At 38.8% G+C, this 23,083-nt stretch overlaps 1 protein-coding gene across 2 annotated transcripts in view; it reads left to right on the forward strand.

Moving 5' to 3' along the window:
• LOC136881151 (uncharacterized) overlaps positions 1-23,083 on the forward strand; it is a 208,006-nt gene that overhangs the window by 113,856 nt on the left and 71,067 nt on the right. For both annotated transcript variants that reach the window (XM_068229260.1, XM_068229259.1), the window contains exon 8: positions 4,780-4,842. In XM_068229260.1, coding sequence (XP_068085361.1) covers positions 4,780-4,842 — 63 coding nt within the window. The remainder of the gene's footprint in view (positions 1-4,779; positions 4,843-23,083) is intronic.

Raw genomic sequence — 23,083 nt, forward strand, 5'->3', positions numbered from 1 at the left:
TAACCACATAGCCAACTCGCCCGGTAGTTGAATTACTCTGATATCCCATGATGCTAAGATAATGGAGAAAATACTGGAAAGTAGGATAAGGTTGAGTATTGAAAATCAGATACAGGAAAATCAGTTTGGTTTCAGAAGTGGAAGGTCAACAATAGAGCCCATTTTCATTATGAGATAATTAATGGAAAAGCAAGGGGAGTCTGGGAATGATATGGTGATGACATTCATTGACATTGAAAAGGCATATGACAGTGTCTTCAGGACTAAAGTTTGGGACAGTCTGGTGCAAAAATGAATTGGACAGGCATTAATAAAAATGATCATGACAATGTACAAGGAAGGTTGTAGTTGCGTGCAAACACAAGTTGGCAGGACAAGGTGGTTCAAAATTACTAGTGGGCTGAGACAGGGAAGTATCCTAATGCCAATCCTGTTTACAATAGTAATGGATGACATCATGAGAAAAGCAAAAGCAACATATAGAGGAAGAGAAGTGAACATCATGTTATTTGCAGATGATATTGTGATTTGGGAAGAAGCGGACATGAAGGTTCAACAACAGTTGGATGTGGTGAGTGGTGCGAAGATCGAAGAATGTGGATTGAAAATAAGTGTAGAAAAGAGTAAAACTCTTGTTATGACTAGAGGGGAGAAAGAAGGGAAAGGTCAGATTAGAGTTGCAAACAACTACTCCCTGAAAGTAGTGGAGACGTTCAAATACCTGGGGAGTGAATTAATGGAGAATGCTTGACTGGATGCTGAGATAAGTAAGAGGATTCAAGCTGGGAGCTGTTTCTATCATAGTGTAAGAAACATGTTATGGGACAAAGATGTGCCAATGGAAGTGAAGGAAACTATGTACAAGATGTATTATGTACCCATAACAACTTATGGAGCAGAAACTTGGACAATGACAAAGAAGGATGAGAGTCGAATACAGGCAGCCAAAATCAAGTTCTTGAGGAGTATGATACAGAAGAGTAGAAGAGACAAAATAAGGAATGAGAAAATCCGGGAAGAAATTGGAGTGGAAAAAATGAATGATAAAATAGAGAAGAGCCGACTAAGCAAATGAGTGATGAAAGAATGCCAAAAAAGGTGATTTAACGTAAAGAATTTCATATTTAGGTTCCGTATTGAAACAAGATTTACATCAAAGAAAGGACAATAAGTTCCACCTTTTCAATACTATATATTGTGTGAAAGTTTTACATTACAGTTAAAACGTAAAACTTTCACACAATATATAGTATTGAAAAGGTGGAACTTATTGTCCTTTCTTTGATGTAAAAAAAAAAAAGGTGATGGAAATGCAAATGCAAGGAAGGAGAGGCCGTGGACGACCACGATTGAGATGGATGGACACAATCCAACGCAGTATTATAGAAAGACTGGGACACAGTGTTGGAGGAGGAGTGGTGGAAAGACCAAAGAAAGTGGAGAGGAACCACATTTGCCCCTACCCAGCTACAGCTGGATAAAGGCAAATGATGATGATGATATATATATATATATCACGAGAAAACAGCCAAACATAATTTAATGAAAACTAGTATTTAAGGTCAGGGCAGAAGGCAGTACAATCTATGCTGTAAATGATTTTATTCACATTGTGTGAAATAGCTGTTTAGGAGAAAGCATAAAAATTAATTCTAAAATATCTGCATTTATTCTGATCCTACTGATAACTGATACACAACAAAAGTTGTAGAAAATACAATTTCCAATCTTTTCCATGACAAATGATAACGAAGTAATTACAACTTTATATTTATTTCCTGCATCCTACTGGTGTTAATATCAACAAAGAATTCCTTCATAACAAAGAAAGAGGAGGAATAGTACATTCTGATCTTCCTTGCCTTGTACATTTTTATCATAGCAGAAAGGTTACCACTCTCAGTACTTTAATATATTGTCTGTCCCAAAGTCAGCCATGAGCAAATGTCTGCACGACGTACGATCTACAAGAGTTACCTCACCGAGCGGAACAGCCTGTCTGAATATTGATGGGGAGAAGCTGGGGTGTTAAGTAACTTTCTTTTTTTGTCTTACCATTCCTCTAGATCATACATATTCTGATTACTAATGGTACATGACACAATACACCATATATTAGAGCTATTCGATTCATGCTGGGGAGGTGGTGATAGGAATTGTGGAGTTTTCACCACTGTGTATAGACACACTATTTATTTATTTAGTGGTTATAGAACGTCCCAGTAAGCTAGTGGCTCAATGTAAGTGTCATCGTTTCACCGCAAGCAAGTATAGCTGCTGAATGCTGGAGTCCAAAAAGTTGTGGATGACCAAATAAACATACCGTATTTACACGAATAATCCCCGCACTCTAATTTTAGGAAGGATAATTTTGAAAAAAAAAAATGCGCTCACTAGGTTGGTCAGATGGAAAAGACGCAGACCACATGTATTACACACATGAAGCCGGCAGAGGGCTGGAAATGGACAGATCACAAAATAACCAATAGGAACACTGAATTTTTCTGGATTCCCGTTTTAGCCAATTGGAAAGGTCGTTATTCTGACCAATCCAAATACATGGCCTTATGTGGCCAGTTTCTAAACTGCTGATGCAATTAGAATTACATTACCTATTTCCACCATGTGCCAGTACATGCTGCTCCAAAAATTATGTACTGCATGCATTTTACCAAGACACAATATTACAAATTTTCTTACATCGTTAATATTTCCTAACATATAATTTTCTTCAAATTACATTTTAAAAATTCTTCTTCAAAGTCCATCAGTTACAATAATTTTTAAAAAACTTTCAATATACAGGGTGTTTCAAAAAGAATATACGTATTTCGAATGCATATATTTATTAAATAACTTTACACACATATTTACAAACGTCTCAAGTTCAGATTACAGATGTTCAATATGTCCTCCATCAGCAACATGAACAATATCACATCGATACTCAAATTCCTCCCATACTCGGGCAAGCATGTCCTTCGTCACTGATGTTATGGCAGTACGGATCCGGTTCTTCAACTCTTCCAGGGTCTGTGGGAGTGGTGGTACATAAATGTTGTCCTCAATGAAACCGCACAGGAAGAAGTCACAGGGTATCAAATCCGGTGACCATGGAGCCCAGCTGAGGCATGCTAAGTCGCCAGCTCCTTGACAACCAACCCAATGGTTCGGTAGAGTTACATTTATATATTCATGCACTTGGCGACTCCAATGAAGGGGTGCTCCATCTTGTTGAAAAATGAAGTTGTCTTCAAGCAGCCTCGGAAACAACCAGTTTTGTAACATAGCGAGATACTGCTGACGGTTAACCATGTTTTCATCAAAGAAGAATGGGCCATAAACAGACGATCGGGATATCGCACAAAACACATTGACTTTGGGCGAATCTCGTACATGTTCAATGACTGCAGGTGGGTTCTGTAGGCCCCAAATTCCAACATTGTGTTTGTTCACCTGACCACTAACATGGAAAGTTGCTTCATCACTGAACACGATGCATTGTGTGAAAATGTTATCATTGTCAATAGCAACAAGAATCTTGTTACAAAATGCCACACGTTTGCGTTTGTCATCAGGACGCAGAGCTTGTAACAGCTGTAACTTGTATGGCTTCATAACCAACTGACATCTCAAAACATGCCAAATTGTTGTTGTAGGCAGCTGTAACTCCCAACTGACACGACGAGTTGATTTTGAAGAACAACGTTGAAAAGCAGTTTCAGTTCGTGCAACATTTTCTTCAGGAACACGAAGGCGGCCAGGACTCTTTCCTTTACAAACACGTCCTTTGTTTACAAACTGCCAATACCATCTGTGAATGTTCCACCCATTCGGAGGATAAATTTGGTACCTCAACCTGAAACGTCTTTGCACTGTAATCACGGAATTGCACTTGATAAACTCGAGAACACAAAATGCTTTCTGCTGCGGAGTAGCCATTTTAAACATATGACGGTTACCAAGCAAAACAGAAGACAACTGACATCTAGCGGCTATTAATATAAACTAGACTATGTATTCGTTTCTCCAATAACCGAACCGAGGTGCAGCGATCGATAGTTTGGACAAAATAATACTCTGTAATACGTATATTATTTTTGAAACACCCTGTATTCTTCAAATTGACATTTTCTAACCCACATAAATTCTCCAAACATCATTTTCTTTACATAAATTCTTCAGCATTTAAATGTTCATTTGCTTAGCCCAAACAACTGTAAAAATTGTTAAAATGTTTACAAGACCAAAATTAAATAACATTGCATGACAAGGATTTCTGTGGCTTCACTGAATTTCGCACATGGCTGTTCAACAATGGTCACATCTTCATAGACTGAAACTTCCCCATCATTACTGTCCCACCACAGGCAACAGGTGACACTGGCTGAAACCCACAATATGTTTGTGTTGATGACTATTTCATAGCATGGTTCTCAAGCTGTCATTAATCCACATGCAGATTTAGCAACACCTCCTCTCAAAGCCCACTTGAATTTGCCACTGAAGCAGTCTGACTGGCTAACTTTAGCAGCAGATAAAATAACAATGGTGTGAGATATCAAATTTATTATCAGTATTACCAAACCTCTGAAGTTCAAATATATCCAGTTCGCGTTGTTTCCGACCACCCTATATATGGCCTGATTTCCACTTCTTTGTTTCTTTCCATTACACAGTGTGTTCATTATCCTTTGTGTACATTCCTTCCCTCCTTCTTTAGTTTACTGTATTTGATGAAAATGTGTAAATAATAAATTGCACTTTTCTTCTTTTCAGGCAGATGATAATTCTTCAAACTGCACGTTTATAAATCTGACTCCTGGATCTTATTGTTTAAGGGTGAGGACTACGACAGATTTTATACATTTTTATTGCAGACAGGTAGAATTAAAATTAAATCTATATATATATATATATATATAACACCGACCGACCGACTGATCATCGCTGAGCCTAAACTACTGGACATAATGTAATGAAATTTTGGGGATACATTTATATTAGAGTGTAAGTGCTCAATAAGGAAGGGTTTTTGGATATTCCATCACTAAAGGGGTGAAAAGGGGGGTGAAGTTTTGAAATGAGTATATCTGTATCTCAAAAACTTAAAAGTTTACAGATGTAAAAATTGGTATTTGCAATATCTTTTAAAAATAAAGAATCACATATTTATTTTGTTTTGGGAAAATCCAATTAAGCGGGGCTGGGGGGGGGGGGGTGGTGAAAAAGATGAAATGTGGTTTAAATACATAAGGATACTTATATCTCAAAAACTGAAGATGTTACAGACATGAAAATTGGTATTGGAATCTCCTTTAAAAATAAAGAAACAGATTTTTTTTGGTTTTGAGAAAATCCAATTAATGGGGGGTGAACAGGAGTAAAAAATGGGGTGAATTTTTAGAAGGACTATATCTACAGTACATCTCAGAAATGTAACATATTACAGATGTAAAAACTGGTATTTGGAATCTCCTGCAAAAGTAGAGACATAGATATTTTTTTTGGAAAATCCACTTAAGGGGAACTAAAAAAATATATCTCAAGAACTTAACATGTTACAGAAGTGAAAATTGGTATTTTTATCTCTTTTAAAAATAAGAAACGTATATTTTGTTTTCATAAAAACCACTTGGTCCCCCAGAAGGACTGAAAAGTGGGTTGAATTCTTTTTATTAGGATACTGATATCTCAAAAATGAAGATGTTACAAATGTAAAAATTGGTGAATGGAATGTCCTTTAAAAGTAAAGAAACATGTATTTTTCGTTTTTGGAAAGTCCACTTCGGCGGGCGTTAAAAAATCGGTTAAATTATTTGTAAGAGACTACATGGTATCTCAAAAACTAAAGATGTTGCAGACGTGAATATTGGTATTTGGAATCGCCTTTAAAAGTGAAGTAACACATATTCCTCTGATTTCAGAAAATCTAATTAAAAGGGGTGAAAGAATTGGAAAGTTAATTGAATTATTTGTATGAGGATACTTATATCTTATGAAAATTAAAGTTGATGCAAATGTAAAAATTGGTATTTGGAATCTCCTTTAAAATAAACACGCATTTTAGGGGGAAAATAAACTTGGGAGGTGGGGGTGAAAAGGAGTTGAATTCCTTTTATGAGGACACATATCTCAAAAACTGAAGATGTTACAGTCGTGATAATTGGTATTTTAAAGCTCCTTGATAAAAAAACACGTATTTTTTGTTTCTGGAAAATTCACTTAAGAGGGGAGGGTGAAAGGAAGTGAAAAAATAGAATTATTTTAATGTAGATACTTATATCTCAAAAATGAAGGTTACAGACGTGAAAGTTGGTATTTGGAATCTCCTTTAAAAATAATAAAACATGTCTTTTTTTGTTTTTGGAAATCCACTTAGAGGGGGGAAAGAATAGAAAAAGTCTTTAAATTATTTGTACAAGGATACTTATATCTCTCAAAGCTAAAGATATTACAGACCTGAAACTTGGTATTTGGAATCAACTTTAAAAATAAAGTGGGGGGAGCAGTGAAAATAAAAAAAGAAGGAAAACACATATATTTTGTTTTTGGAAAGTCCACTTAAAGAGAGAGGGGATGGAAAGAAGAGAAGAAGAAGTTGAATTCTTTTTATGAGGAAACTTATATCTCAAAAACTGAAGATATTACAGACGTGAAAGTTGGTATTTTAAATCTCCTTTAAAAATAAAGAAACGCATATCTTTTATTTTCGGAAAATCCACTTAATGGGCTGAAAAGAACTGAAATAAGTTGGTGAATTTTGAAAATGAGTACCGGTATATCTACAGTATATGTCAAAACCTTAACATGTTACAGACATGAGACTTGGTATTTGGAAAGTCTTTTAAAAATACAGGAACATGTATTTTGTATTTTTTTGTTTTCGGAAAAGGCATTTAACGGGGGGTGAAAAGAAGTGAAAAAATATTTTTTTATGAGAATGCTTATACAGTATCTCAAAAACAGAAGGGGAACAAATTCAAACACTATTTGAAGGGAACCCAGGGGCATAGCCAAGGGGGAAGGCAGAGGGGGTTACTGGGAATTAGAACCACCCCCCATGGAAATTTTACAAAAAGAAAATAAACAGGAACTGATAATAAACAATTAACATTCAGAAACATAATTGTAGAACCAACAGATATATTGAATCTATTTTGTAGGAAGCCTCAAAAGTTGGATTTTAGATTGTAAACTGAACATACCATTCGGTGTAAAACTGTTGACCTTGATCATATTGTCAATGATCTGTATTTTAATATAAGATTTTGTAGTGTACTGCAATCTGAATATCAACATAAGTCACTTGTATCAGTGTCATTATAATGATAAGGCCTGCACGCACTGCACATGCACAGGCACCTTCATTGTATTTTATCATCGTTCTGTAACTATAACCCCCCACCCCTCCCCAACAGCCGATCATGGCTATGCTACTAAGAGGACCAAATTGGAATCATCTTCTCACTTCAAGTACCTAGCAAGTATAATCTCAGAAGACAACATAGACAGGCAGGAAATACTGAATAAGGCACAGAAAATATCTAACTTTTTTTTTTTGGCTAGTTGTTTTACTTTACATGTTATAAACCTCATTTTAGGTCCGTATTGAAAATTTAACAGTTCAACGATGATAAAGGTGTTTTAATTTATTCCACCTATTCAATACTTATATTATCACGTATAGTTGTTACATAATTAAATTCTTAGTTACATGGGACATGTTTCGCCCTCAATTAAGGGCATCTTCAGCCTAAATACAATAATCAAAAATACAACTAAATTAAAAGTGGACGTTAAATACAATCATCAAAAATACAACTAAAATAAAAAGTGGAAGTTAAAAGTTTAGTCTGTTCTTAAAATTCAGAACAATAAAATTGTGAAAAAGGATAAAATAAAAAGATGCTAATGGCAAAACTGTCTTATGATTAAACTATAATCTTGTCAGAGACTAAAACTTCTATTAAAATTCGAATTAAAACAGTTCATATAAAATATTGGAAAATCAAAGTGGTAGTAATAAAAAGCCAACGACATGAGGGCGTGTACACAAGCATAAACTTGATTGTCATGGATACAATCTTTTCAAGGCCGTTGATGAAATTCGTAGTAAGTAAGGCAGAAGCATCTATTGAAAAATTGTAAGAGGCCGTTAGCACCGGTAGGTAGGTAGGTAATAACAACAGACGGGCAGCAACCAACTCAACAGTAGTTAAGAAATAACAACTTCCACTTACATAAAACTTATTTCTGCATCTGTTGACATTTTCTGGCAAGGATTCAGCCATTTTATTACCTACCGGTGCTAACGGCCTCTTACAATTTTTCAATAGATGCTTCTGCCTTACTTACTACGAATTTCATCAACGGCCTTGAAAAGATTGTATCCATGACAATCAAGTTTATGCTTGTGTACACGCCCTCATGTCGTTGGCTTTTTATTACTACCACTTTGATTTTCCAATATTTTATATGAACTGTTTTAATTCGAATTTTAATAGAAGTTTTAGTCTCTGACAAGATTATAGTTTAATCATAAGACAGTTTTGCCATTAGCATCTTTTTATTTTATCCTTTTTCACAATTTTATTGTTCTGAATTTTAAGAACAGACTAAACTTTTAACTTCCACTTTTTATTTTAGTTGTATTTTTGATGATTGTATTTAACGTCCACTTTTAATTTAGTTGTATTTTTGATTATTGTATTTAGGCTGAAGATGCCCTTAATTGAGGGCGAAACATGTCCCATGTAACTAAGAATTTAATTATGTAACAACTATACGTGATAATATAAGTATTGAATAGGTGGAATAAATTAAAACACCTTTATCATCGTTGAATAGTTGTTTTACGTCGCACCGAAACAGATAGGTCTTATGGCGACGATATCTAACTTTTATCATCAAATCAGAAACCTATTTTGGGATAGCAATACATACCTATGTTTTACACCTAGGTATTTTGAACCATCTCTCATCTATGGTTTGGAGATGTGTACTTCACTCAATAAAGACCTCAGCAGAATTCAAGCAAGAGAAATGAGATTCATCAGAACTATAAATTGAAAGACTAAATGGGACAAGATTAGAAATTAAGTGAATAGGAAGGAAGGTTCCTATCACTGGTGTTATACAGAAGCATATCTACATTGGTATGAACACATAATAAGAATGGACAACATATGAACTGCAGGAAATATTTCAACCTCAAAGTGGCAGGAAAAAGACCAAAGGGAAGACCAAGGAAATACAAAGGGATCCAAAGAAATGTATACACATTATTATATTTAAGCGAGTTTTAAAAATCTGACTTGAATTTTGGTGGCAAAGTGTTGTATTACATTGTCTCTGGCCATTTTCAGAGTCTACATCAGCAAAAATATTTCCTAAAAATCATGAGGTATATGTGTGTCTTATCTGTTCTGAATTGCGATCAGTGTATTATGGTTCGGAGTTTGTAAACAAGCAGCCACACCTCTACTGGATGAGCTGATTGCATCCTGGCTCTTAACTATTAGACAGTGGAATTTAACTCTCTTGGTGCCAGGCGGTAGTGCGAGCATCCGCCCTTTAAATTGCCAGAGCCGATGTGGTCGGCCGTTAACAATCCAGTCGGAAGTTGCCAGAGCCGATTACATCGGCCAGCTTAAAATTCTGTGATATACATAATTTTGAGACAACCTATAGTGACGTGCATACTTTTGTTACAACCTGTAGTAAAGGGGCTACACGTTATTGTGTGCCTGGCCTTGCTTTGGCAGTTCTAAGAGGGTGTTATACCTTTCACAAGAGTCGTTTCCTGTGATAATTTTTCAGCAGGTATTGATGACAATAAATTAATGCAGTATTTGGAACAGTGCGAAGTTAACGCGGATGATTTATTGAATAGTGATAGGGAATTTAGTTCAGTGAGTAGCGACGAAATTGTACCGGACACGTCCGCGCAATCACCGCAGCTAAAGAAGAGACGTTTAATTGTGTCTAACAGCACTAAAGCTACTCTGAATACGGTGGTAGATGAAACTAATGATAACGAATATGATGATGATGTCTCTGGAGAGCATTTTGTAGAAATTTGTCCCAATGAACCCGACAACATTCCTCAACCTCCTGTCTCCTTCAAGGAAGTTCTTGGACCTAAACATGCCCTGCCATCTGATTCTCCACCCATATCACACTTCAATTTACTTTTTACTTACTCTATTCTAAACCTTATAGTCACATATAGTCCTCTATCATTACCTAAATGCCGGTCTCCGCAGGCCAACTGTAGCGTGCCTGCCTCTCACCCGGAGGTCATGGGTTCGATTCCCGCCCAGGTCAATAATTATCGCCTGGTCCTGAGGGTTGGTTCGAGGTTCACTCAATCTAAGTGATTGCAATTGAGGAGATATCTGAGGGTGAGAGGGCGATCCCGGTCTGGAAAACCAAGAATAATTACTGAGAGGATCCGTCTCACTGACCATGATTCACCTTGTAAACTGCAGGTACCGAACTGAGCAGCGGTCGCTTAGTAGGTCAAAACAAATCATGGAGTTAGTGCCATACATTTCTTAATTTCGTAAATTCTGTTGTATTATAAAATTATTTTTCTAATATATACTACAACCGAAAACGAGAAACTATTTTTTCTGAAAACAAAAAACTATAATATTAACTACTATTTTTTATTTATTTAATAATTCAGAATTGTTTTAATACTATGTTGTCCGCACGTAGAAAATTTGTTGTCAGTATTTGCCAAACACCAATACATACACGCGGATTTTATCCGTGAGTAAAATTGTCTTGTTTTCATTAGTGACAAATGTTTGAATTTTTATTTTTTACGTTTTTATTTTTCTCGTTCAAATTAGTTATTCTATAGAATTGTACTTAGAAATACATTATACATAATTACTTATATTCTTTTGTATCGTAAATTATTTTTTCAAAGTTGATATTGAGAGAGAAAGTGCGAAAATATTTTTCTCTTCCTAAAAATAAACGTTATCGACAACTATAAATCAACAATAAAACGTCTTTGACTCTTTATATCATTCCAAACCAGTTTCTTATTCTACGTAGTCGATATGTAGAAAATTTCATGCCGGTATTTGCTATACACCGGTAGATATACGCGAATTTTAAAATACATGTATTTCCAATGAAAACGGCTTGGCACTTTACAATAGTAGAGAGGAGGCGGTGCTCTGGCCTCTTCCAGCTGATGGGGAGCGGCCGACTAGATTGGCTCTTGGCTCCAAGAGGGTTAATATATTAAATCGCATAGGTAACAGAAAATTCAGGGGAGTGATAAAAATAGGAAAAGGACCTCTTGAAGTAGTGAAAACTTTTAAATATTTGGGCATGGTGATATCACAAGATGGAAATTTGGATGGAGAAATTGATTTAAGAATACAGCAGTCTGCAAGTTTCTACCAGTGTGTGAGAGACATTGTAGGGAACAAAGATGTGCCAATGAAGTGCAAGAAGGTTTTATACTTGTCCTATTATAAACCTATACTGACATATGCTTCAGCAGCCTGGACATTGACTACGCAGAACCAAAGTAAGATACAAGCGTCTGAAATGAGGAGGAGCATACAGGGAAAGACAACATACAATATGAAATGAGGAAATAAGGAGAAGCATGGGAGTGTGTAAACTTCAAGAAGAGATTGATATAGCAAAGCTAAAATGGTTTGGACACATGATGAGAATTCCAGGAGAGAGAATACCAAAGAGAACATTCATGGATACAGAGACTGGAAAGAGGCCTAGGGGACATCCTAGAATGAGATGGAGGAGCTCTGTTGTGGACTGTATTGCAAATAGAGGAGTCGATAGCAACAAAGTACTAGAAGAGGAATGGTGGAAAGATCAAGTAAGGTGGAGGGCTTTGGTACACTACCCTACCCAGAGAGAATCTGGAAAAGGGAATGGATGAAGAAGAAGAACAAGTTGTCGGAGAACGGAATTTAATATATTAAATGGTCAGAAATCCAGCGTCGCCGGCGGATGTAGTCATTAAAAAAAAACCTCAACAGATGGCAGTAAATAACACTTACAGGTCTGGCTGAAAGGGGAATCCTTGAATAGAGTTGTGTTATCTCCCTGCTAGCTTTTCAAAGCTGTGAGAGACTATCGTGTTCAGTCAAGCGTGCATTGCGAGTTTTGAAACTGGCTTTTTGCTAATTTGCGGCATGGTTAGTAGGAAGAGAGTCAGTGAGCAATAGACAGCTTCAATTTTGGACACTACAGACGTAGATGAAAGTGATTTTTCATTTGAAGAGTCAAAAGATGCAAATTCAAGTAGTAAGCCTTCTCGGTGCAAGAGCGACTCACATGCCCCGGAGAACGAAACATCTGATGAAAGGACTGACATGAGTAACTTGGACATAGGACCTTCAAGTACCATTCCAATATATAATATTAATCAAGGACTAATTTTACATTCATATTTTAACATGGTGACTGAGCCTCCAGAGTACTTCTCACTATTTTTTGATACTGAAATTTTGGCACAATTCACCAGGAAACAGGAATTCAGGGAAATGAATGGAAACAACAGAAAGCACCTCCAACTAGAACATGTAGAATCAAAGACTGCTCATCTCCAACACTGTCTGATATAAGGGCTTTGATTGGCATAATAACTTATTTGTGGAATGATTCTTATGCCTTTTTTGCACTAACATGCTGCTTTGAAAAAGTTTGATAATATCCTACGGACCTCTGCGTAGGAGTACATTCAATATTGAAGGTAATTAATATTATGTACATATGCATGTTTATTGCTAGTGTTTGATAATTCTGGATGAGTCTTAATTTTTTTGCACAAAGTTATTTTATTTTTCCTTTTATTTTCATTTTTTCCATAAAGAATGGGTAAGGAGTGCAAGTGTAGGAACTGTGGGTGTGGCGAAGCATCGAGGGGTATGAGAGAGGAGTTGGAGAGTTTGAGGGAGATAATCAGGATTCTCACAGAAGGCAAGAAGGAAGATAGGCCTCCCTCAAATAATGTACAGGTTACAGTAGGTGTACAAGAGGGAGGGGAAGGAAAGGGGGGAGTTGTAGAAGACAGGTGGTCTAATGTTCTAAGGGGAAGGAGATCGCAGACTAAGGGCTCTATTCAGGATCAGAATTCAGGACAGGTGTCTGTGCGAAATCGGTACGAGTCACTCAAGGTAGAACAACAGAGGGAAGATGAGGAACAGGGAACTGTTGCTGAGATGTGTGGAAGGAGGAGTATGAGGGATTGAGACGCCATCTATTCCCTCTATTGATGTATCATTCTGTGACAAATTCTGTTAAACCAGAGAGTTTGTACTAAAAATAATAAAGGGATTTGTTTATAACTTGTAAACGGTCGTTACTCACGTGGAACAAAATATAATACTGGTGCCAAAACCCGGTAAACGAAGAACCATCAACACTAACATTAAAGAAGACTACACTGAACGGATATCTCCAAGAGGTTTTCCTTTCCTTCACGCCACAAGTATTTATATCACAAGAGTAGCAACATCACAACAAATGGCAGATGAGTAGATCACATTCTGTTTACTCTGTAATAGTTAATTAGGAAAGCTGTTGTAAAAGAAAGAATATTGAATGAAGAGGGTTGTAGTAAGGGAAAGCATGCTTATTGAGAAATGGTCAAGCTTACATCATAATAGAAGTTTGTAAGTGCATGATATCTTAGAAGCCGAGAGCAGCCATCTTGAATATTAATACATACGTAATCTGGTGGTATACAAAGGTCATCCACGAATCAGTTAGGTACAGGTGCTGCCATCTGTTGGCAAGCAATATAATTATATAAGATTTCATAAACATCTGTCAGCGCACACTCACAAACTTCTCCATCACTGCCATACTAGCCCACCTCAGGTCAACTTTCCCTTGAGTTTCACGATGACGGAGAATGAACAGCTTCTTAAACTTAAAAGGACACGAAAGACCCACCGGTCGAATGTTACACATTTCTCCATGTACCTAAATGAAGTTAACGATTCGACGGAAGAGGATGAAACAGCTGACACTCTTGACTGCTTACAGGATACTCTACAAAACCTATTAATCCTAGATGAACAAGTACACGATTTATTGAATGATGATGAGTACGAGACGGACGCACAGGATTGCGAACAATATATTGACCAATCCAAACGTGCAATATGGAAGGCCACTAATCGCATTAAACAGAAGTGTGAGGACACCACTCAAGCCACCTTTGATTCAATTACACCACTTCCAATCACTCAAGACGTTAAACTACCTACTATCAGATTTGAACCTTTCACAGGCGATATCAAGACATGGCCCAGGTTCTGGGAACAATGCCAGTCTTCTGTGGGCAACAATGCACGTCTTTCAACCATAAATAAACATGTGTTTCTCCGAGGTTACCTAGAGGGTGAACCTAAACTTCTGGTTGACGGAATAGCGGTCACGGCAGATAACTACGACCGAACGAAGCAGATTCTTCATTCAAGATACGGCGACACAGACCGAATCATACAAAGTCACTTAGATTTCTTGGAAAATTTAGAACCCGCCACTTCGGATAGCCCAGCGATGTTAAACACTACCTACATGAGTATTTAAAGATAAAAATTTCATTGTTCCGTATTGAAATTATTGATGTTAAAAATTAAATAACTGGAGGTTCAACCTATTCAATACTCAAAAGAAAGAAACGTAGCAATCACATTTCTATTTAAATGGGACCGGTTTCGACCTTAGTCTAGGTCATCATCAGCCATAAAAAACATGTAAAATGTGATGTCGTGTCTTTGTGCCTAACAGTGAAAAACTGACCTCCAACATTCTTAAACATTTTACATGTTTTTTATGGCTGATGATGACCTAGACTAAGGTCGAAACCGGTCCCATTTAAATAGAAATGTGATTGCTACGTTTCTTTCTTTTGAGTATTGAATAGGTTGAACCTCCAGTTATTTAATTTTTAACATACATGAGTATTATCGACGATTAGAAGCACTAAGAGCACTAGGGGAAAACATAGATGCATTCGGACGGATATTAGCACCCAAACTGCTGAGAACATTCCCAGAAGACCTTTGCCACTGCTGGCTAATTCATGCAAAAAGAAATGGCTTGCAGGAAGGCAACCTTCCACGTTTAATGGAATTTCTAAATGAAGAAATTCAAGGAGCTCTAACCGCTCAAAAGATACGTGTGATGCTACTCAACCACTGAACTACATGCCAACGGCAGCCTCTCTTCAAGTGAATACGAAGACCAAGAAGAGCAAGAAAGGGGTGAATTTAACACTACAGCCATTCTGCATGTATTGTGAGAAGAATTCCAGACATTGGGGTCAAGAATGTCGTCAAATGAAAGATATCCTGTCAAGAACCGAAAAGCTGAGAGCTATGAATCGTTGTTTTCTATGCTTAACGTGAGGCCACAACAAAGGTCAATGTTTCAAATGTGGGAAGGCATTTTGCACTAAATGTAAAGAGCAACACCATGTCTCTATCTGCAATAGAAACGGCAGCTTGCAGACATCAGTTGGCAAGATTTCAGTTACAACTCCAAACTTCACATACTTACAAACAGCCCACATATGAATCAAAGGCTCAACAGGGAGAAACAAACTAACGCGCTGCATACTGGATTTGGGAAGCCAGTCGAGCTTCATTCACAGTTCCTTAATACATTCACTGGAACTGTAGTGTCACCAGTAACACAAGTCTAGAAATCACTGCTTTTGAAGTGTCCTCTAGCACTGCAGAAAAAAGAAGAGAAGTCAGCTTTGACATCATGGAATACTCAACAAAGGCCTTGATTACCGTTACAGCTTTCGAAAGTAATAATACATATTCAGTGCAACCAACACCACCGCAAGACATCAGAGTTCTGTCAGGAAGGTAAAACTATCTGATCCATGAGACGAATCTAACGAAGACCTACCTATAGAAGTTCTTATAGGTGCGGATTACTATTGGAAGATCGTGACTTTAAAACAGCCAATTAGAGTGTCACCTTCACTGGTCCTGCTTTCCACAATTTTCGGACACATACTTAGTGGGAACAGATCAAGTACTATAGTCAAACAAACCACAGTTCATCACATTTCAATGCACGAAGACGTGGTATTAGACAACGTCGTTAGACGGTTCTGGAAGCTAGAGTCTATCAGGATACAAGCAAAGGCCACCAGAACGCCCCTGGCAAAAGATAAGCTTATCCTTCAAGAGTTTCATGACAGTTACTGTATTAAAGATGGAAGGAGAGTAGTGTCACTTCCTAGGAAGAAGGATGTTCAGTTTTCAAGTAATCTCCCCACAGCAAGAAAACAGTTTCAAGCCCTAGAGATGAGACTAAAGAGAGATGGAGATTTTCGCGACATGTATCACAAGCACATGCTAGACTACTTTGCTAAAGACCAGATAGGGAGCGTGCCTGTAAACGATTCATTTGATAATGTGTTCTACTTGCCACATCATGCCATGAAGAAGAAAACTGGTAATGCTACTAAGTTCAGGATTGTATTTGATGCGTCTTCGCATGAAAAGGGGTCACCGTCTTTAAATGATGCCCTGGAAACTGGACCAAACTTACTGCCCGAAATTCTTGCTACCCTATTACGTTTTCGGCAGTATCGTAATGCAATAGTTTCATTTCTCCAACTTTATCTAAATGAGAAAAACCACAACTTAACTAGATTTCTTTGGTATTGCATAAATTCAGATGGGCCTGGAGACTATCAGGTGACAGAAGAAATCATTGCATATCTTTACACGCCTTCCCTTTGGCCTCACAAGCAGCCCATTCCTATTATCTGCCACTTTAAGGGAACTAGCTTCACTCCAAAAGGAAACGTACCTGTTAGCGACAGCTCTTATTGACAAATCAACCTTCATGGATGATTTCACAATCAGCCTAGAAGATAACAACGAAGTAATCACAACCTACTATGAGTTGAATAGTCTTCTGAAACTAATAAAACTCCCCCTTTCAAAATGGGCTACGAACTCAATACCTCTTAAGGAGATATGGAAGGCAAAGGACAGGGAAACAAAAAATGAAACTATTGTACTTGGAGTTATTTGGGATACAGACAAAGATTCCCTGACATTCGATTTCAAGCACATCCTAGAATATCTGGCAGAAGAGCCTGGAACCAAATGTAGCATTTTAAAGTGAACAGCTAAATTCTATGATCCCTTAGTTTTACTTGCACTGGTACTCATCATGGCGAAGATCATCTTTTAAGACACTAGGCGTCAGGGACTCATATGGGAAGAAATTCTCCCACCAGATCTGGCGCAAAGATGGCAATGTTGGTTGTCAGAACTAATTCACTTATCACCAATATACGTTTCCCGATGGATTGTCATTTCCAAAAGCAAAGGGAACACTGAGATACATGTATTTTGTGATGCAAGTGAGAAGGCATATGGTGCTGCACTATATTTGAGGTCAGAGTCTGATATGTTATGTTCCGTATGCCTTGTTTGCAGCAAGGCACGACTAGCTCCTGTGAGGAAAGTAATGATTCCCAGATTAGAATTGCTTGCTGCTCTAACTGGTACACGCCTCCTCGACTTCTTCTATATGGAGACCGATCTAAGCATAAACAAGGCCACGCTATGGAGCGACAGTAAGATAACGCTTGGTTGGATTCGCAGTGACCCAAATAGGTGGAAACCTTTCATTGCTAACAGGGTTAATGAGATTCTAAGCTACACAGCGCCTAGTCAATGGCGACATTGCCCCAGCGACACTAATCCCGCAGACTACCTCTCGCAGGGACTCTCGACAAATTACTTACGTTCAAATGATATTTGGTGGCATGGCCAATGGAAAACCTGTCAGGCATAACATCTCTACCAGATGTGAAGAAACCAACTAAGCAAATTCTACTAATCACTTCGCATGAATCACTGCTAGACACATCACAATTCAGTTCGTACTGGAAACTGATACATGTTACTTGTTGGGTTCTACGTTTTATCAGAGAGATGAAGGAAAGAGTACGATAACCCAAGTATCTCACAGAAATAGATATAAATAATGCTCGACTTTACTGGATATGTCAGACTCAAGAAGAATATTTCGGTATGGAACTCACTGGCTTGAAAGAAAACATTCCACTTCCAAGTAAATCCAAGATTGCAAGATTCAATCCATACACCCAAGATGACATCATTCGATTTGGTGGATGACTTCAATATGCAGAGCTGATGCATACAGAAAGACATCCAATACTTTTGGATGGATCCCACACTTTCATCAGACTTCTGATAAGGCAGACACACATCAGGCTTCATCACCTATGTGTACGGATAGTGCTGTCAGAGCTACGATCAGAATATTGGATTTTTCGTGCCAGGCAAGCCATAAAGAAAGTTCTGCGCACTTGTTTGCCCTGTAAAATGGCCCACAACAAATTTGGTGAAGCTATTGAAGCACCCTTGCCACCTGACCGTGTAAAGCCCTTACAACCATTCGAAGTGACTGGCATTGATTTTGCAGGCCCCTTATATATCAAGGTGGGGAATAAGTCAAAGAAATGTTATATTGCTCTCTTCATGTGTGCATCAATGAGGGCCTTACACCTGGAATTATGTTCAGATATGACCACTGAAACATTCATCCTCGCATTACAAAGATTTGCAGGAAGACGAGGGTTGCCACATGTAATCTACACAGACAACGCTAAGATTTTCCACGCTACAAACAAAGAATTGTCTTCACTCTGGCAATACTTTACCGCAACTTCTGTCCACCAGTACCTAGCACACCATTCTATCAAATAGCAGTTCATTCCTCCACGGGTGGCTTGGTGGGGAGGATGGTGGGAGAGGATGGTTGGCACTACAAAACGATGCCTGAGGAAGGTGTTAGGCAAGGCGTTGATAACTGAGGAAAGGCTTAACACCATTCTAGTAAATACTGAAGCCGCCATCAACTCGCGACCCATCTCTCAGAATGAAGATGAAGCTTTGACTCCCGCCCATTTTTTCATCGGACAAAGATTAATGGCCATACCAACTGGACCAGAACCAGTATTAAGGATGAACCTGACAAAGGAGGTAGCAGTACGACAAAAGATATCAAATGACTTCTGGAAGCGCTGGACTAAGGAATATCTCATGGAGCTGAGGAGCTTGCACGAAGTTCGACATCCTCGAGATAACAGACCACATCTGAGAGTTGGAGACTTAGCACTCCTTCAAGAAGACAACCAACCACGAACACATGTAGAAGAAGGCCTGCATAGCGGAAATTTAAGCTGGAAGAGACGGAGTGATCAGAACCGTGATTCTTAAGGATTCAAAGGGGACTGCGATAACTCGTCATCCCCCTGGAGATAGACCGGGGAGGGAGGAGGATGTCAGGGATTGAGATGCCATCTATTCCCTGTATCGGTGTATTCTGTGACAGAGACTATCAGACAGTTGTCTATCTGTTAAACCAGAGAGTTTGTACTAACAATAATAAAGGGATTTGTTTATAACATGTAAACGGTCGTTACTCGCGTGGAACAAATAATAAGGAGGAAGGGAAAAGGTAGGAAAGGGAAATCTAGAGTAGAGGACAGGAAAAGAAAGGTGGAACAGGGTCATGGGGAGGAGAAAACGGAGAAGGAAGTAGCTTCTGCAGCTATCAGGAAAGATAGGGCTGACCAGGAGGGGAGGGGATCAAATGAGGTGGGTAGGGTTGAGGCTCTGGTCATGGACGATTCCATCGTTAGACATGTGGGGGAAGTGTGTGAAGGAAAGGGAACCAGAGTAGAGTGTTATCCAGGAATTAGGTTGAGGCAGATGTTGAGGAAAGTAGAAGAGAAGGAGGAGGGCAAGGAGTAGGTGGTAGTGTTTCACATTGGTACCAACAACATAAGGCAAGCTGATATAAGTACCAACATAGTTGGAGATGTGTGGGATCTGGTAAATGCAGCATGGGTGAAGTTTAAGGAAGCAGAGATTGTTATTGGTGGAATACTGTGTAGGAGGGATACTGACTGGAGGATGATTGGGGATTTAAATGAGACTATGGAGTGGGTATGTGGGAAACTGTGAGTGAAATTTCTAGATCCTAATGGGTGGGAAGGAGATAGGGGTCTGCACTCAGATGGCCTTCACTTAAACTGCAGTGGTACATATAAGTTAGGAAATTTGTTTGAAAGGGTAATAGCAGGTACATTCAGAGAAATAGTGTGGCCTAGGGAGCGGTGATAAGGGAACAGGGAACTGGGAATAAGCAGGGATGAAATAAAAATGTTAGTGTTGAACTGTAGAAATGTTGTAAAGAAAGGAATAGAATTAATTTAATAGATACACTTAAGAATGGAAATTGCAACACCATGAAGGCATTGGTCGTTTGTGTTGATTTTCAAGATATGGAACGATGCCACGTAGGTATGTAAACGATCAAAGTTTCAGACTCATTGGATTGTTGCTGCAGGTCTCCCCACATGATTGGTCGCGGAGAAATCAACTCCAGTATACGGACTCTGCTGTAGCGTAGTTGACTTGCAGTCTGTGCTGTGAAGTGTTCCCCGTCAAAAATGCCTCGATGACAGAGAAGAGCACGATATCAACAACTGTCGGCGTTTGAGAGGGCTCGGATTATTGGGCTGCGTGAGGCTGGATTATCGCTAAGGACTGTCGCTGCACGTGTTGGCCGAGAGGCATCTACAGTACAATGTGTATGGCAGCAGTGGTCAAATGAAGGTACCCACACTCGTAGACCTGGCACAGGCCCAGTGCGACAGACAACTGTAAGAGAGGATCACCGTATCATTCGGATGGCCCGGATGGAACCTCATCCAACAGCAGCGTAAATTTGAGTAGCCGTGGCACCCCACGTTACACAACAAACAGTTGGTAATCACCTGCGTGCAGCTGGCTTACGAGCCAATGACCCTGCTGAAGGTGTTCCATTGACCCCACAACAGCGACATGTAAGGCTGGCCTGGTGTCGAGAAAGATCGACGTGGGTCGACGAATGGCATAGGGTTATCTTTAGTGATGAATTGCGCTTCTGTCTTGCCCGCAGTGATCGCCAGAATTGTGTGCGCCGACGTACCGGGGAGAGGGGCCGCTCAGATCTTATTGTCGAGAGGCACACAGGGCCAACACCAAGCATTATGGTCTGGGGAGCTATTGGCTTTAATGTGAAATCACAATTAGTGCTTGTTGAGGGCACTATGACTGCTCAACAGTACGTTGATAGGGTACTCAATCCAGTGGTTGTCCCTATGATGGCGAACATTGCTAATGGGATGTTTCAGCAGGACAATGCCCGGGTTCACATTACACGCATTTCCAGAGAAGCTCTCCACAACATTACAACCTTAGAATGGCCCGCCAGATCCCGGACCTCAGTCCTATTGAGCATGTGTGGGACATGATGGGTCGACAACTGGCCAACCGTCCTCAGCCACCCACAACTCTGAAACAACTGACCCGTGCAGTGCAGCAAGCATGGGCCACAATTCCTCAGGAAGCGATCCAGGCCCTTATTGACTCCATGCCTCGTGCAGCTTGTGGTGGGCACATCCTGTATTGATTGTTGTCCAAACTTGTGGTCAGAGGGACCTGAAAGTGTAATCATCGAATCACAACCGAACACTCGTCCTGCATGTTCAATTGCAGCCACTCCTTCTAGGTACTGCAATTTCCATTTTCTTCAGTGTATATATTTACCAGATATTGTAATAGGAGTTGTATCATGGCTCAGTCAGTTTGACATGCATTGTATGTAAGCTTTGGGAAAGCATTCTTTCTGATTATATTAGACATGTTTGCAAAATTAATAACTGGTTTGATAGAAGGCAGTTTGGGTTTAGGAAAGGTTATTCCACTGAAGCCCAACTTGTAGGGTACCAGCAAGGTATAGCAGATTTCCTGGATTCAGGAGGTCAATTGGACTATATTGCGATTGACTTATCTAAGGCATTTGATAGGGTAGATCATGGGAGACTACTGGCAAAAATGAGTGCAATTGGACTTGACAAAAGAGTGACTGAATGGGTGGCTCTGTTTCTAGAAAATAAATCTCAGAGAATTAGAGTACCGGTAGGTGAAGCTTTATCTGTCCCTGTAAATATTATGAGGGGAATTCCTCAAGGCAGTATTATTGGACCTTTATGTTTTCTTATATATATCTATGATATGTGTAAAGAAGTGGAATCAGAGATAAGGCTTTTCGCAGATGATGTTATTCTGTACAGATTAATAAATAAGTTACAAGATTGTGAGCAACTGCAAATTGACCTCGATAATGTTGTGAGATGGACAGTAGGCAATGGTATGATGATAAACGGGGATAAAAGTCAGGTTATGAGTTTCACAAATAGGAAAAGTCCTCCCAGTTTTAATTACTGCGTTGATGGGGTGAAACTTTCCCTTTCGGGATCATTGTAAATACCTAGGTATTAATATAAGGAAATATCTTCATTGGGGTAATCACATCAATATGATTGTAAATAAAGGGTACAGATCTCTGCACATGGTTATGAGAGTATTTAGGGGTTGTAGTAAGGATATAAAGGAAAGAGCATATTTGTCTCTGGTGAGACCCCAACTAGAGTATGGTTCCAGTGTATGGGACCCTTACCAGGATTACTTGATTCAGGAACTAGAAAAAATCCAAAGAAAAGGAGCTTGATTTGCTCTGGGCGATTTCCAACAAAAGAGTAGCATTACAAAAATGTTGCAAAGTTTGGGCTGGGAAGACTTGGGAGAAAGGAGACGAGCTGTTCGACTATGTGGTATGTTATGATATACTAACAATTTGTTGGTTGTTTTGATCCACCTTTTTAATACAAATTAGTTTGTGTTAGTATATCATAGCATAGTTCAATACAGATCATGAGATTAATTACATGTAATAAGTGGTATGTTCCGAGCTGTCAGTGGAGAGATGGCGTGGGAGGACATCAGTAGATGAAAAGTTTGGATGGTGTCTTTAAAAGTAGGAAAGATCATAATATGAAGATAAAGTTGGAATTCAAGAGGACAAATTGAGGCAAATATTCGTTTATAGGAAGGGGAGTTAGGGATTGGAATAACCTACCAAGGGAGATGTTCAATACACTTCCAATTTCTTTGCA

This window comes from Anabrus simplex, chromosome 9 (genome assembly GCF_040414725.1).
Source record: "Anabrus simplex isolate iqAnaSimp1 chromosome 9, ASM4041472v1, whole genome shotgun sequence".
NCBI classification, from domain to species: domain Eukaryota; kingdom Metazoa; phylum Arthropoda; class Insecta; order Orthoptera; family Tettigoniidae; genus Anabrus; species Anabrus simplex.